Below are 15,227 nucleotides of genomic sequence, written 5' to 3' on the forward strand. Positions count from 1 at the left end.
AATATAACATGATCTAATGCCAAAGCTACAATTTACTTTACAATGCAGCAGTTTGTGCAGTATTTAAGGTGTTTACCTCAGACCTTTTTAATACCCTGTGATACCCTGTGAATTCAGTGTGCTGCCTCAGTGTGCCTTGGCACACAGTTTGGGAACCACAGTGTTATACTAGACTACTAGCCAGCGGCACAGGTGCTCAAGTGCTGCCACCTGGTGGCTTTCTGAACGTCTAAGAATTCTGGATAGGTAAATAATGGAGGTCCCCACAGAATTATATTCTAGTATCTGGGGCTACTACAATAACATTGCACTTTCATGAAATGTCACTTCACTGGAGTGTGATGCAATAATAGATAAGAGCTCAACGTATAGCTCTACCTTTTACTGATTTTGTAATAATAATAATAATTGTTATTATTATACAACAGTTTTGATTGGTCATGTACTATGTACCAGACATTCTGTAAAATGTTTTCACTAATGACCTAATTTAATCTTCATAACAGCCCTGCGAGGTTGGTCTTACCTTTATCAATTCTATTTTGCAAATGATAAAACTGAGAATAGTTTAAAATTTACTCAAGATTATATGACTAGTAAATCTTAGGAAAGTTACTTAAAATGGAGGAAATAACATCTGGTTGAATAACTTGATTTTAGTGTACTTGAAATTTTTACTATAGGAAAAAATAAGATGGTGGAAAAAATAGTTCTTACATTTTCAAATAGGCCTTTTAGATAAACCACTTTGCCTTTGACCATACACAATTAGTATGTAATAAAATAGTTGTTTCCTGAATTAACTCCAAGGTTCCACTAATTTTTTTAAAGCATTTTCAGTAAGTGAGTATTTTTAACTAAATCTAGGGGGAAAGGACAAAAAAGGACACTGGAGGGTGGCATCCTAACTCTAGAGAAGAGATGCCTTATTGAAATCTTACACTGGGGATATATTAAGACTTAGCTTATCCAGGGAGCATGCTCTTGCCCTTACAGTCTAAAGCTGAGCCTTAGACTGTAAGGCCTAGGCAGAGAGAGCGATTACAACTCTGGTTTGGTGCCTGAATTGGCTCTCTTGTAACCTCTTGGACACGTACAGCAGCAAGTTGAAATTTAAAAAATTAACATATGCCATTGAACTTTTGACGCTCTTACTTTTTACCTGGTTTTAATGTTTTTACTGCTACAGGAGTAGTATTGTTCCATAGGCCTTCCCACACTTCACCAAACTGGCCAAATCCTAATCGCTTCAGAAGCTGTATAGAGTTGCGGTCTATCTCCCACCGGTCCACAGTCTTATATGACAAGTCAAAAGGAGCTGGGACTTGTACCTGTGTCACAGAATAACAAGAATACTGGTAAGAAATAAAATTTAACAATTTTTTGAATGAAAATAATAGTCTATATACTTCTAAAACGAGATGTCATTTTTTAAAAGAAAATATTGTTAATTTTATTCTATTTACTTTAAAATGAAAAGCAGTTGTGGAAGAATCTGTATAATTACTTCTTCTTGATCTCCCCCACCATGTCCTGCTAACTCAGGCACCTGCTATCCATCTGTCCCTCCCTTACATGGGTCTGGCATGATTTCTCTCTGCCTCTTTGCCTAGCTAAATCCTCCCAATTTTAAGGCCAAATTGACATTTCCATCTCATCCACAATTACTTCCCAAATTCTTTGGCCTAGAGCATTTACTTTATGTATCATATATTTTTGCATAATTAATTGTTTTCTTTTTTTGAAATTTAATTATTTGTTCATTAATTCATTTACTCATTCATTTAATCAATAAAGATTTTTAAGCACAAACTAATTTTCATTCTGTTATAAAAAAGGCAAGGCCACTGCTCTCCTAGAGTTCAAAGTCTAGTTTACCATCAACTGTTGAAAATGTATCTTATCTCCTCCACCAAGTCATCAGCATCTTGAGCACAGAGAAAGTTGCCTATGCTTCTTTGTAAACCCTTTTCTCCATTGGATTTAACAATGTTGGTTAAACTGAGTATTTTGTAAGCTTTGTATAAAAGTTTTGTATATAAGCTATATCTTTTTAAGCTATTTCTTAGCATGAGCTTAAATACTCTTGTGGGGTCATTTCTGCACTAACATGTACATTCTTATAACAAAATTGGATATTCCCTTGGCAGAATTTAACTCAATATATTCTATACATACTGGATAAAATTCTTCAGCTTCTGTATGTTCATAAAATTTTGATCAGGTGTCACCATGAAGCTTTCCTCCACCATGAAGCTTTCCTCAATCACACAGGTGTAAACCACAGTGCTGGCTATCCCACTGTTAGTGTGTGAGACCTGGACTCTGAGGAGGAGCTGAGGGCTTGCCCCACTACAGTATATGACCACTCTGTAACTTTAACTACATTTAAGTAAAACATGCAAACAACTAAATATTGATGGATGTAGACACAATTTATAAATGTTATCTTCTCCCACCAAACAGGTAGGTCAAAAGATCAAACTGCTGTTAACAATTAGTTAAATGATACCTATATGCAGACAACTCAACAAGATGTTTAATCTAGTAAGTTCATAGTAATATTTTTGAATACAGATCTAAGTCAGAATTATATTCTGGCACTCCCCCCCCCCCGCCATATCATTAAGTGCTCCAATGGTAGGATATCCTATTAATTTCTTAGTGCAAAGGATGAATATTTTCCATCTCCAGTGATTGCCTTAGGTCAAGGGTTAGCAAACTTTTTCATGAAAGAATGAGATAGTAAATATTAGGCTCTATTGCAACTCCTAAGCTCTGCTATTACAGTAAAAAAGCAAAGAAAATTTGTAAATAAATGAGCATGTCTATGTTCCAACAAAATTTACAAAAATAAATGTGGAACAGTATTGGCACATGGGCCATAGTCAGTCTATCCATGCTTTAGGTAATCAAATGACTTTTTTTTTTTTTTTTTTTTCTCTGAACTGACATAGCACATGAAAAATATCCACCCTGGCTGGTGTGGCTCAGTGGATTGAGTGCCAACCTGCAATTCAAAAGGTTGTTGGTTCAATTCCCAGTCAGAGCACATGCCTGGGTTGTGGGCCAGGTCCCCAGTTGGGGGTGCATGAGAGGCAACCACATATTGATGTTTCTTTCCCTCTCTTTCTCCTTCCCCTCCCCTTTCTCTAAAAACAAATAAATAAAATCTTTAAAGAGATATTTCTAAAAAAAAAAAAAGGAAAGAAAAATATCCAATATCTGAAGGGAAAACATTAACTTCAAAAATAAATGAACACAGCTTGAAAACATTTCACCTTTAAGCATGGTTTTCCCAGCTTGACACATAGGCCATCGCTTGTCTTGGTATAGTAGCTCACAAATTCATTCAGTGTTGAAAAGGTTCTTCTCTGAGTAAGGAAAAAGCCCCCTTCATCCAGTCTTCTGATTCTGTAGTGTTTCACAACCCTTCCATCTAAAACTGGAACATGAAATAAATCCTATTAATAATCTTCTTGCCAAAGCCCAGCAGATTTACTTATTTTGTGGTGACAGTTTCAATGCAAGGAATAAAATTTTCACAAATTCTACTTATATCTCAACACTGCTTCATAAAAGACTTCAGGAAATTTACAAAGGACATATAGCAGGCTAAAAAGAAAAAGGCTGTGAAATCATAATTTAAAGAAACTATAAGATAAAAATAAAGGAACGTGGTTAGCACTAAAAAATCTATGCGTTGAGGTAGTGTATTTGACTAAAACAAGCCGTATAATTGATATATCATTCTAGCAATGCAAAGATAAAACATTATCACTTTCAGAAATCATAGCATTTATAAGATAAAAATCACAAAAGGTGTTTAGAAACAGTTCAACTCTTCTTGACCACACCAAGACACATCATAATTAAAATGCCAAGGGTTAAAAATAAGGGGACTAAATCGTAATGGAAAAAAATGCAATAAAGACTAAATTTTTAAAAGAAAGAAAAAAATTTTGAAAGAGAATTTTATAAGCGGCAAGAGAAAAGCAGATAATTACCTACAAAGAAATTCTCATAAGACTTTCATCTGATTTCTCATAAGAAACTTTGCAGGCTGGAAGGGATTGGCAAGAAGTACTTAAAAGGGATAAAAAGCAAGGACCTATAACTTAGATTACTCTGTCCAGCAAAGCTATCATTTAGAATCAAAAGGCAGATAAAGTGCTTCCCAGACAAGGTAAAGCTGAAAGAGTTCCTCCTCACCAAACCATTATTATATGAAATGTTAAAAGGACTTACTTAAGAAAAAGAAGACCAAAACTATAAACATTAAAATGGCAATAAATATGCAACTATCAATAATTTAATCTAAAAACAAACTAAGCAAACAAGCAGGACAGAAGCAGAGTCATAGATATGGAGAACATGGGGATGGTGGCCGGTAGGAAGAGGGAAAAGGGATTCAGAAGCACACATTGGTACTTACAGAATAGTCAATGTCTATAAAGTATAATACAGGAAATGGAATAGCCAAATAACATATGCATGGCCCATGGACATGAAGAAAGGAGGGGTACCACTGGAGGGAGTGGGGGTTGTTAGGTGGAGAGGGGCAAAGGGGAGAAAATTGGGACAACTGTAATGGCATAATCAAGAAAAGTAAAATAAAAATAATATGGAAGGGGGGTGAGGAAAGAGTAAAGGAACAAAATGGTGTGATCATAGTTAGGCTAAAAAAATTACTTTAATCAGAATAAGCTGAAACATAAGAAACAGATCTTATTTCATTTTAACAAGCCCAAGGACTTAAACTTTTGAAACTTTCAGCTTGTACATCAGCGCCTGAAGAACATATCCTCTGCATAAGCCTCTGAGGAACTTAGGAAAGAATGTTCAAGTACCCAGACTGCCTGACATCTGGAAGATCACCATCTCAGACCAATCCAGAAGTTAAGAATGAAGGACTGATTTTTCTCAAGAATGCACCTTTTACTTGTAAAAACTCTCAATTTTTTTCTTCAGAATGCTATCTTAAGACCCCTAAATAAAACATGGTCATTTAATTCTAAAAAAAAAAGCAAAAGAAAGAAAAAAAAAAGGAAAAAGAAAGAAGAGAAGAAGCGAAAAGAAAAAAGAAAAGGAAAGAAAAAGGAGAGAGAGAGAGAGAGAAGAAGAAGCAGTTCAACTCTTCTTGATACAAAGACCAGGAAAAATTTTCTCCTATGAAATCTTATAACATGGACAGTGAAATAGACTTAAGAGTGTCCTCAGCACTATCTTATAATAATATAAGAAATTCTGTAGGGCCGTTCATTAGATGCACTCTCAATACAAGCTAATAACAGAATGTTCTAGCATATTTCGATAAAAGCAGTTCCACAGGGCCTAAAATGATAAAATCTATGTATATAATTCTCCAGCGGTTTTGCTTAATCCAAGGGTAGGTCCTATAGCACCTGGAGGAATAGGCTGCTTGCCCATTTTTTAAGTCATCTGACTTGTAGTGGATATTTGTTTGCTTTTACTTGCCACTAAACACTTTCTTCCTCTCTTCTGATAATGACACCCCAATATTCCTTGAAGAATCATTGCTTCTCTAAGAATCATTGCTCAGAGGGACCTGGTACCAACCCTGAGCGAAGGAAGGAACAGTCAGGGCCAAAAAGACTGAACTCCAGGACTTGTACTGGAAAGTTCTAGAAACACAGAAAGAAATTTGTTATTGTTGAGGTTTTGGTTTTGTTTCTAACTGCTGGGAGTTTGGAACTACTAGAAGAATTCTTGCCTTTTGGGAAAAGAAAGAGAAAGATTGCCCAAGAAGATAGGCTGCTCAGGGGAAAAACAGTCTTGATAGCAAAGGGAAGCTTAACCCCAGGAGCCAGCCAGGTCTGGTATGACAGCTGAGAAAGTCAATTAATTACCTTTTTCACTTTAAACTAGTTTGAATGGAGTTTTCTGCACTTGCATTCAAATATTTACTGAAGCTCTTCCTACCTACTCTTTCACTTAACAAACGTATTGACAAGTACTGAGTAGCATTTATCGGGAATGCAGATACTCTGAATTCCTTCTAAATATAGAAACTTATGCTTCAATAATCAGTCAAGTTGGAGCAATGCTCTCACAAAAGGAAAGAAGACTAAGAAGACACCTCAATTCCAGCACAGAAGTCTACTAAGGGCATGCCAACAGCTAGGACGATATTCTCCTGGTAAAATCATTGGCACACACCAGAATAGCTATAATAAAAAAGGCATTATCAAGTATTGACAAGGAAGTGGAACAACTAGAATTCTCTCTCTCTCTACAGAGCTGATGAAACTGTAATTTTGACAACCACTTCAGAAAATTGGATCATGATCTACTAAAGTTGAACATAATTAGACCTAAAATGTGGTGATTCCACTCTAAAGTATATAATAAACAGGAATGCACAATATATTCACCAAAACACATATATGAGAATGTTTTTAGTAGCATTTTTTTTGTAAGACCTAAACCTGAAAACAATCAAAATGTCCATCAACTATAGAATGGACTAATAAATTGTTCTGTATTTGTCCAGTGAAATACTATAAATATTTGTAAATAAACAAACTATAAATATATACAATAACATGAATGAATCTCACAAACACAAAATATGGTTCCATTATTTAAAGACATACAAACAAGCAAAACTATTGATATTAAGAGCCAGACTGGTATGTTGGTAACATTCTATTTCTTGACTGGGAGCAGGTTACATGAGTAAATTCGCTTTGTGAATGTATAAACTTAAGTGAATTGTACACTTTCATTATGTGGGTCCTAAATCAATTTTTAAGCTATGAAAATATGGTTGTCATCAGGAAAGATGGAACTGGAGAATATTATGCTAAATGAAATAATCTAGTCTGTGAAAGACAAATACCACATGATCTCACTTATAAGAGGAATCTAATGAACAAAATAAACTAACAAGCAAAACAGAACTGGAGACATGAAACAGACTAACATTAGTCAGAGGAGGAGGGGGAGGGAGATAATGGTAGATAGAAGGGGAAAAGTCTAGTCCAAGAACATGTATGAATGACCCACAGACATGGACAACTGTGTGGGTATTGACTGTGGGAGCGGGAGTGGGCTGGACAGAGGAGGGTAAAGGGGGTAAAATTGGGACAACTGTAATAAATAACAATTTAAAAAAAGAAAAAATTGTTGTTTACTCCAGTTCATGGACAAATGGAAAATCAAGTCCCCAAAGAATTACATAATGGTGCATGTTGAATTACTTCAGTTTTCAGTTATTAAGGTAAATGTTACATATTAATGTAAGGAAATATTATTCAGCCTTTAAAAAGAAGGAAATCCTGTCATTTGCAAAAACATGAATGAAACTGAAGGGTATTGCTAAGTGAAATAAGCCAAACAGAGAAAGATAAATACTTTTATAGTATCACTTACATGAGTAATCTTTAAAAAAGAAATGAACTTACAGAAACAGTGAGTAGAAAGATAGTTACTAGGGGCTGGAGAGTGCTAATAAGGAGAGGTTGGTAAAAGAGCACGAACTTTCAGCTATAAGATGAATAAGGTCTGAGGATCTGATGTATACAATGGTGCCAACACTTGATAATACTGTATTGTATAATTGAAATTTTCTAAGAGAGTGGAACTTAAATACTCTCACAAAAAAAAAGATAAATATGTGATGTAATGACTGTGTTAACTAACTCAATGAGGGAACCCTTTCACAATGTATACATATATCAAATCATATTGTCACTTTAAATTTCTCATAATTTTGTCAATTATACCTCAATAAAACAAAAAAACTTATTCATACATAGAAAAATATTTTACTTTTAATTTTTTATATTAAAACACAGAAGTCAAGAGTATATTTAGCTCCTCCAGAAGCAATATACGTTTCTTAAAATATAATTTTTTAGGTACCTGGAACACATCCATGTGCTCTCTGATTTTTCAAGTTAGCCTCCCCACTAACTATGACTTTGGGACAATATCAATTGGCCTGTATCATTATAACCAAAAAAAAAGTGTTTCTTAAGATACAGAGCTAAGTTCATAACAGATTCCTTTATATGGATTAAAAGGCTAGCGAAGTATCAAAGAAACCTGTAAACAATATTAGCCCCAGTCCATTTCTCCACAAAGTAATAAAACATCAGAAGTAGAAAGGTAGCTAAACATAAAGTATATCTGCAGTTTATATAAATTATTGTCCTGAAAATTCAATCTTTGCCATTTATCAAAAGAAAAGTGCACAATTTATAGCTGAGATGTCTAGCTAGACAATAGGTCTATAATTGGAAATGATGAAAAGCAATTTAAAAAATTCCCACATATAAGCAAGATGAACAATATCTGGTTCCAAATTGACTACATGGAAATTAAACATAAACTTAGGAATTCCTTTTAAGTGTACCACAAAAGACCTAATGGTTTCCAAGCTAGAGACAAAAGTCAGTAGATGGCTGAAAGGTTAAAGTACTCCTTGTGATATTCTTAATAAGGGATGCAAGTCACAATGATTGATATTGATTATAAAGAAAGCCTAAATAAATATTTTCCAATCATTTGCAGATAAAAGCTTAAACCCTCAATTGTAAAAACCAATACTGCGTAATACAGCTAGAGCTGTCAAGCACAATAAAAGTAATTGTGTTTAATTGAAAAGGCTAAAGATGAGGAGATGGGAGTGCCAGGTTACAATTTAACTACTATATGACCAAATCATGTCAATCACACTGGGCCTCAGTTTTTGTCATTAAAATAAAAAAGCAGGCTGTAGGAAATCTTCACATTTCCAAATGTTTCCTCCTCAGTGTTCCAACATTTCTAATGACCATTGCTTGCTCTCTGTAAATTCCCATTTCTCTTTTAAGCCCTTTCACAATACTTAATTCACACCTTGGAGTCTAGAACACCACAAGAAAGCTTTTCCTATGAATCTTCTAGTGACCAGTCCCTTCCTTCCAGTCTCAATTTAAGTCCTCAGAATAAGCCCTCCCTACACACCTGATGCAATATGCCTTTCTCCCCACTCCTGTTTAATGGTATTTGCATATTTATAATACCTGTGATGGTATAAATCTCTGTAGAAGTTGCATCTTGAAGGGCAGATGCTCTGCTGTTTTAATCCAGTACCTATCTAGAGCTTGGCACAGAGAAACAACTAACATAAACATCTGCTAGATGAATGAATGATATCACTAACTCTCAGATTTTCAGTAAAATATAAGCTACTGGAATGTCAGCTGCAAAATTAAATAGGTAATTATACAAATAATTTCAGGACAAGACTTCTCTGAAATTTTATTTTTAAAGGGACGCAAATACTGTTAGAGGATATTTATTCATGTTTATACCCAATTTTTAATTATTTATTTATTTATTTATTTTTCTGGCAGCATAACACAGAAATAACTGCTCCATCTCTTATTGACATCAAGGGTATTTTTATGTGGTTCATTCAAGTTTTCAATCTAAACAAGATTGAAAGATGTATATATGTAAAAATTAGATCACAGAAGCTATATCAAGGAAATTCAATACATTGTAGTCAGGATAAAGGCAATATTAATATTGTATTTCTGAGTAATCAAATCCAAAACATATTATTGTTTTTTAAAAGTGGTTTTAATTTTCTAGAAGTGAGTCCACACATTTGCACTGACATTCCGAATAAAGACTGAATTCAGGGGGTCTCAGACCAGGAAGAAATAAATTTTGTATTCTTTTTCTGGGTCACTGTAATCTTTAATATTGAACCAAACCTACTCCAAGTTCTATAAACCAGACGTGAATGATAATACTCGTGTCATTCTTATTGAGAATTACTGTGAATTCATATTAGTTAAGCATTTTAGTAGTTCAACTGCAAAAATATATAAGGCTAACTATAAAATATAATGAAATCCTCCATCAAAAAACTCAGTAGAATCATGATTGAATGAACTGAACTAAAAGGTCAGGCATCCAGAGTTTACATTTTGATTCTCATTTATGTTGTTTGAGCTAGGGAAAAATGTTTCACCTATCAACTGATTAATCTACCAGAACATGTCCAAAAATTAGGATATATTATCGAGATGTAGGTAAGCATGTATGAGGAGTACAATAAAGGTTTGTTGAATATTGAAAGAATTTAACTATTTCTGCTCAGAAACTTCTATAAAGACCCTGATACATGTCATCTGATTATTTGGTCAGCTTCACATCCAGAATAACTGATTCTGGGGAATTTATGTGACAACAATGGAGCCTTGTGATTTCAGTGCTATTTGCAGGCCCAAATGCTTTTTTTAGATAGTGATTGGCTGATATAGAAGCCTGGCTTTCTCCTAGTGGCGAGATCTTATTTTACAGTCCCTCATAGCAGAAACAGGTGTGTCTTCTGCTTCACAAAGCAGTGCTGTGAGATTTTGTCAAACAGCAATTTTAGAGCCCTGTCCCCACTCTGCCACACCACTAACATATCATTCAGAACATAGTAAATCATTATGAAATCCATGATATTCCAAAGTTGTTTTTTTTAAAGACAGAACTTCCAGAAATTAAATTTGAATACAATATATATAAAGATAGAGTATGTGTCTGGAGCACACAAAGGCAACATAGAACACTCAGTGAAAAATATCAGTATAACAAGGAGTTTGATATTTTATAGATAAACAAATGGTTGACTGAGCCAGTTTTCATTTTTCAGCTGCTCCTCTGGCATCATTTGGGTATAGGCTTATTTCTACTGACTGATAATAATCTGTTCCCAATACTGTGTAAAACAATAAGACTTAGATGATTGAGCAAAAGATTGAAAATCAAGAACTCACTGCCCTAATCTTATTCTGCCAGTGATTTGTTCTTTGACCTTAGGCAAGGAATTTCATTTCAGTTTCCTTATCTAGAAAATGAGGAGAATGATCTTATCTCTATACCCCACCCCACAGGGATAGTTTGAGTGTCATTATTCACAAAGGATGATAGATATATCTAAATATCCAATGTGTGAGTACTATATTAGAATATCAGTATTTCAAATAGTATTATCAGCAAAAGAGAGCCACTTCCAAAGTAAAATTTTCCACTCTTTGAACAATAATGGCTACATAACATAGTGACAACCAAACATATGAAGTGAAGAAGTTGCTATTAATTCTGTGTGAGAGAATTCTTTCACTTGTAAACTCCTGCATATTTGGTTTCTCTGTGGAAGGTTTGCTTGTACTTTTTAAAACTATTACAAAAATAATTGTAATAATTCCTCCCTTATCATTGCCTCAGAAATCATGTTAAGGTGGGTCTACATCAATAAATAAATAACATTTAATTGAGTTATTACATTATATCCTCCATTAAAACAAAATTCAAGACACAGATTTCAAATTGCATTTTGTTCTACAGCAAATAGAGCAGGATGCAATAAGTAGTTTGGAAAGAAGAAAGTACATCTGCCTTAAAATATTAAAGTGTATCAGGCAGAAGAGTTGTTCTCTCTTTTCTGGGAAAAAAAATCCACTGAAACCAAAGGGAACAAACAGAACTAACTCTTTTTATGCCTACAACTCAAATAGTGGGTCCCCTAGGCCTCCTGCCTCCCCACCAGGCATAGTCAGGATGCTGTGGATATCAGTCAGTAAGTTTAACTAATAAACTGGTAGGCTGAGTTAAGTGAAGACCTATTAAGGGAATGTCTATGTTAGGTGAGTCAAAAAAACTTACTAAAAAAGCTCTTTGAGGAAACATCTGATAGCGCTCATGTCCTGAGGTCTTCCAGGATTGTTACTGATCTAGGAGACCAGCTGAGTTACCTTTATAGTCAAAGATGACATAATCACTCTTACACACAAAAATAGACTACCTCTTTTATATATTATATAGCATAGAAATCATGAGTCTTAACCATATATCTGTCCAAAAAGTAATGATAATTTTTTAGAAAAATGTTGATCTTATCCTCAAGCCCCCAATGGCCTAAATCATAAAAATAGACCAATTCCCTATGAAAGCTGGCTTTTAAATTCTCAGAATATAATTTCAACTTTATTGTTTGTATATGATATCTAAAGATGAGTATCATTTTAATTAACAGTACATAACTGTACATCAGTATTCTGTCAGATAATTTAATTTAAAAGTGTCTACCACAGTATCACATGAAAGTTGTCATTGAAACATCTGATATTGCAGAGAAAGTCCCTGAGAAACAACTTGACTCTTTATTCCTCTTGTTACAGATCAAAAGGGGGTTCTTTCACATGGTGCTTTGGTGTAAAACCCAAAAACTAGTGTTGAGGAAAACAAGTCTTTATTTACAATATTCCAACCTGGGAAGGGCAGTGAGCACTTAAGCTCAGAGCCCTGTTCTCCCATGCGACCCAGCACTTCCTTTGCTCCCCAAAAGGCTATAAGCCAAAAACATGCCCAGAAGTTCCCCACCCTTTATCTGTCAACTCTCTCCTTCAGGATCTGGGGTACGATGTCATCAGCCTCCATATAACAGTCCAGGAAAACATGTGTCATGTTGCACTGGATCACACATAGTTCTCTCTCTGCCCTTTCAAAGTCACATGGATCTCTCTCTCTCTAAAACCGCATGGTGCTCTTTCTACCTCCTTGCAAAACACGTGAAGTTCCCTCTGCTCTTTGCAAAAATGGCTGTCGCCTTATTTTTAAATCCCTGACCGTAGCCTGTAATGCAGTAGGCATGGTAACTGGTTCTAACCATTCACAGAACCTTGTGCAGGCCCCATGTGCTCTTTCCTCACCATTCTATGGTCAAAATCCCTCCCATCTCCTTGGGGCCTTGGAAGAACCAAACCATTTGCATAACTAAGACACTAGCTACCAGCTATAGATATGCAAAGGCAATTTGAAAGCTGCCCCCTTCCCCCATCCCCCAACTGCTGGCTCTGGGGAATTTGGGGGACCTGCTCTGTAACACTCTCAGTATTCTAACTTCTCACTCAGTGTTAGATCTGCAATAAATCACCAGGAATTTACATATTTGAATTATGTTAGCTCAGTTTTCTACAGAAAACCTTTCACTAGGTTAAGATTTACTGACACAGGAGAGCCAGTGCTTCTACTTTTCAAAACCTACCCCAAGGAAATATGCCAAATATTTACATGCATTTATTGAGTTATGTCCCTGATTGGTTCCAGAAAGATCCAGAGACTTGCATAAATTATCAGAAACATTTTTTTAATTTAAATAAGTGGATGAAAGAAATAGGACAAAAAGGAAAGGAGAGGACGAAGACTCCAGGAACAAGGCTGGTGAGCTTTATGTAAGATATTCTTTAGATTCAATTCATGTTTGGTAGGTGGAGGCCAAAGAACTGGCTCTCTACATTTCTGGAGTTCACAGCCATGAGAGAAACACATTCAGTTACCTGATTCCCTGAAGAAAAATATTAACAAACTGTTACTCAAAACAAAACAAAACAAACAAAAACATTATTCCTGGTATTGAAATTAGAAAGAAATTTCTCACATAGGTCCTCAGGAAGAAACCAGAAAATCCAATGAGCAATATCATCATCAACATTCTTAATAATAACCACACCAGCACACTTCAAAGGGCTGGTCCTTATAATGTCCATTAACAGGGGCTCATTTCTAACATAAAATGCAATAAAAGCATTTGTATGGGAAACTAAACAAAGGTCATCATCCAAAAGAGGAAAAGCTGTGTGCATAATGATGTTTACTGCAGCATTTTTATAGCATTAAGTGACTGTTAAATTGTAATAAATCTGAACATTAAGAGTTAAAAATATAATCATAAAAATTATGGAGTGACAAGAAAAAAACATGAATTGTGTTAAGTGAAATAAGTGAGATACAAAATGAAGAGAATAATGTAATTGCAAATATGAGGATACATCTGGCAGCTCACATGACCTGGGGTCATTTACCACAAAAGGAAGCCAGCTGTGAGGTTCCTTATGAAAACCCTAATTGCATAAAGGCAAAGATGATTAAATTTGCCAACATGAAAATAGTTGTGTTAGACTGGCAGATTTGTGAGTATTTTACTCTCTGTTTCCAAACCAACTGTGATGAAAGTATAGTGACTTTAAAATAAGAACATATACAATTATTAACCCCCTGAGATAATGTCCACACTATCTATTATGATCCTTGTTAGTTTTTATATAAAGGCCCCACATGAATATCTCTTTGAACTTCATGCTTGAGATCAAATGCATCTCTTCTTACAAAAGGCATGAGAAGCACTGTTTACCTTTTTGCCTTATCTGCCAGAGAACCCCCAGGTAACCTGGCTTCTAAACTGTGATAATTATCTCCCCTTACAGGCTCAGCAAGATCTATTTCTCTGTTCTTTTTCATCGGTTTTGTCTTTTTTTTTTTTTTTAATGTTCAGGTTTATTTTATACTCTTTCAGCAATGTAAGCCAGCTTAAAACCTTTCGTAGAAGTAAATAAACACATGCACAAATGAAATAATAAATAAGTGAAATGACACATCTACTAAATATAAGAAAGAAGTTCCAGTGAAATGAACTATCCAACAATGGAATAGGCTCTGAGGTTTCTGTTCATGTGAGGTTTGACTCTCCTCTTAGGAGCTTCAGATTTTTTAAAATCCCCACGAATAGCACTATTAGACCAAACAGCCATTGCCAATTCTACTCTTTTGTCAAGAAAAAGACATAGAAAAGAGAATACGATATGGGAATGACCACAAAGTTTTAAAATATTTAGTCTAAACCCATCTTTTACTGATAAGAAAAAAACAGGCCGTAGCAGTCAGAAATGAAGTGCCGGTTGTTTGCAGGGCTGGAACCCGCATCTCACCACCCAGGGTGTCACATGAATGAGAGCAGGAACAGCAGAAACCTTTAACCACTTGTTTCCTGTTTTGTGGTTTGTTTGTTTTTTTAAGTAATAAGTTGTTCATTTCTTGGTAGGCGTCGTAGATCTCAAAGCTTTCTGAATGCCATCCTTCCCCTCCCTCTAAAAATTCTCTCCAAGTTCTCAGGAAGGCTTCCCTGAATTCCTCTCTCCCCAAACATGTTAAACAGAGGGAACATGAAAGTCATTGTGAAGTGTACTGTATGGTGATTAAAATACCTTGGACTCAATCTGTATCGTCCTATGAAAATACAAGGGGCTTTTCGTGTGTTAGGTCATTTGTTTTCCTAGCTGAATATTGTTTTCTTCCATTTTTTTTATACATTCATGACTTCTGTTGGTAATTCGCTTATTATTCATTTGCATTTCCAAAAGCAGAGAGCTCTCATTCTT

At 35.1% G+C, this 15,227-nt stretch overlaps 1 protein-coding gene across 1 annotated transcript in view; it reads right to left on the minus strand.

Annotated features, from left to right (window-relative positions):
• Nucleotides 1-15,227, minus strand: part of FRK (fyn related Src family tyrosine kinase) — a 100,669-nt gene that overhangs the window by 14,993 nt on the left and 70,449 nt on the right. The window contains exons 3-4 of the mRNA XM_090279774.1: nucleotides 3,282-3,445; nucleotides 1,163-1,331 (exon numbers count right to left, since the gene is read on the minus strand). Coding sequence (XP_090135900.1) covers nucleotides 1,163-1,331; nucleotides 3,282-3,445 — 333 coding nt within the window. The remainder of the gene's footprint in view (nucleotides 1-1,162; nucleotides 1,332-3,281; nucleotides 3,446-15,227) is intronic.

The sequence above is a fragment of the Furipterus horrens genome, unplaced genomic scaffold (genome assembly GCF_987537825.1).
Source record: "Furipterus horrens unplaced genomic scaffold, mFurHor1.1.pri manual_scaffold_6, whole genome shotgun sequence".
NCBI lineage: Eukaryota > Metazoa > Chordata > Mammalia > Chiroptera > Furipteridae > Furipterus > Furipterus horrens.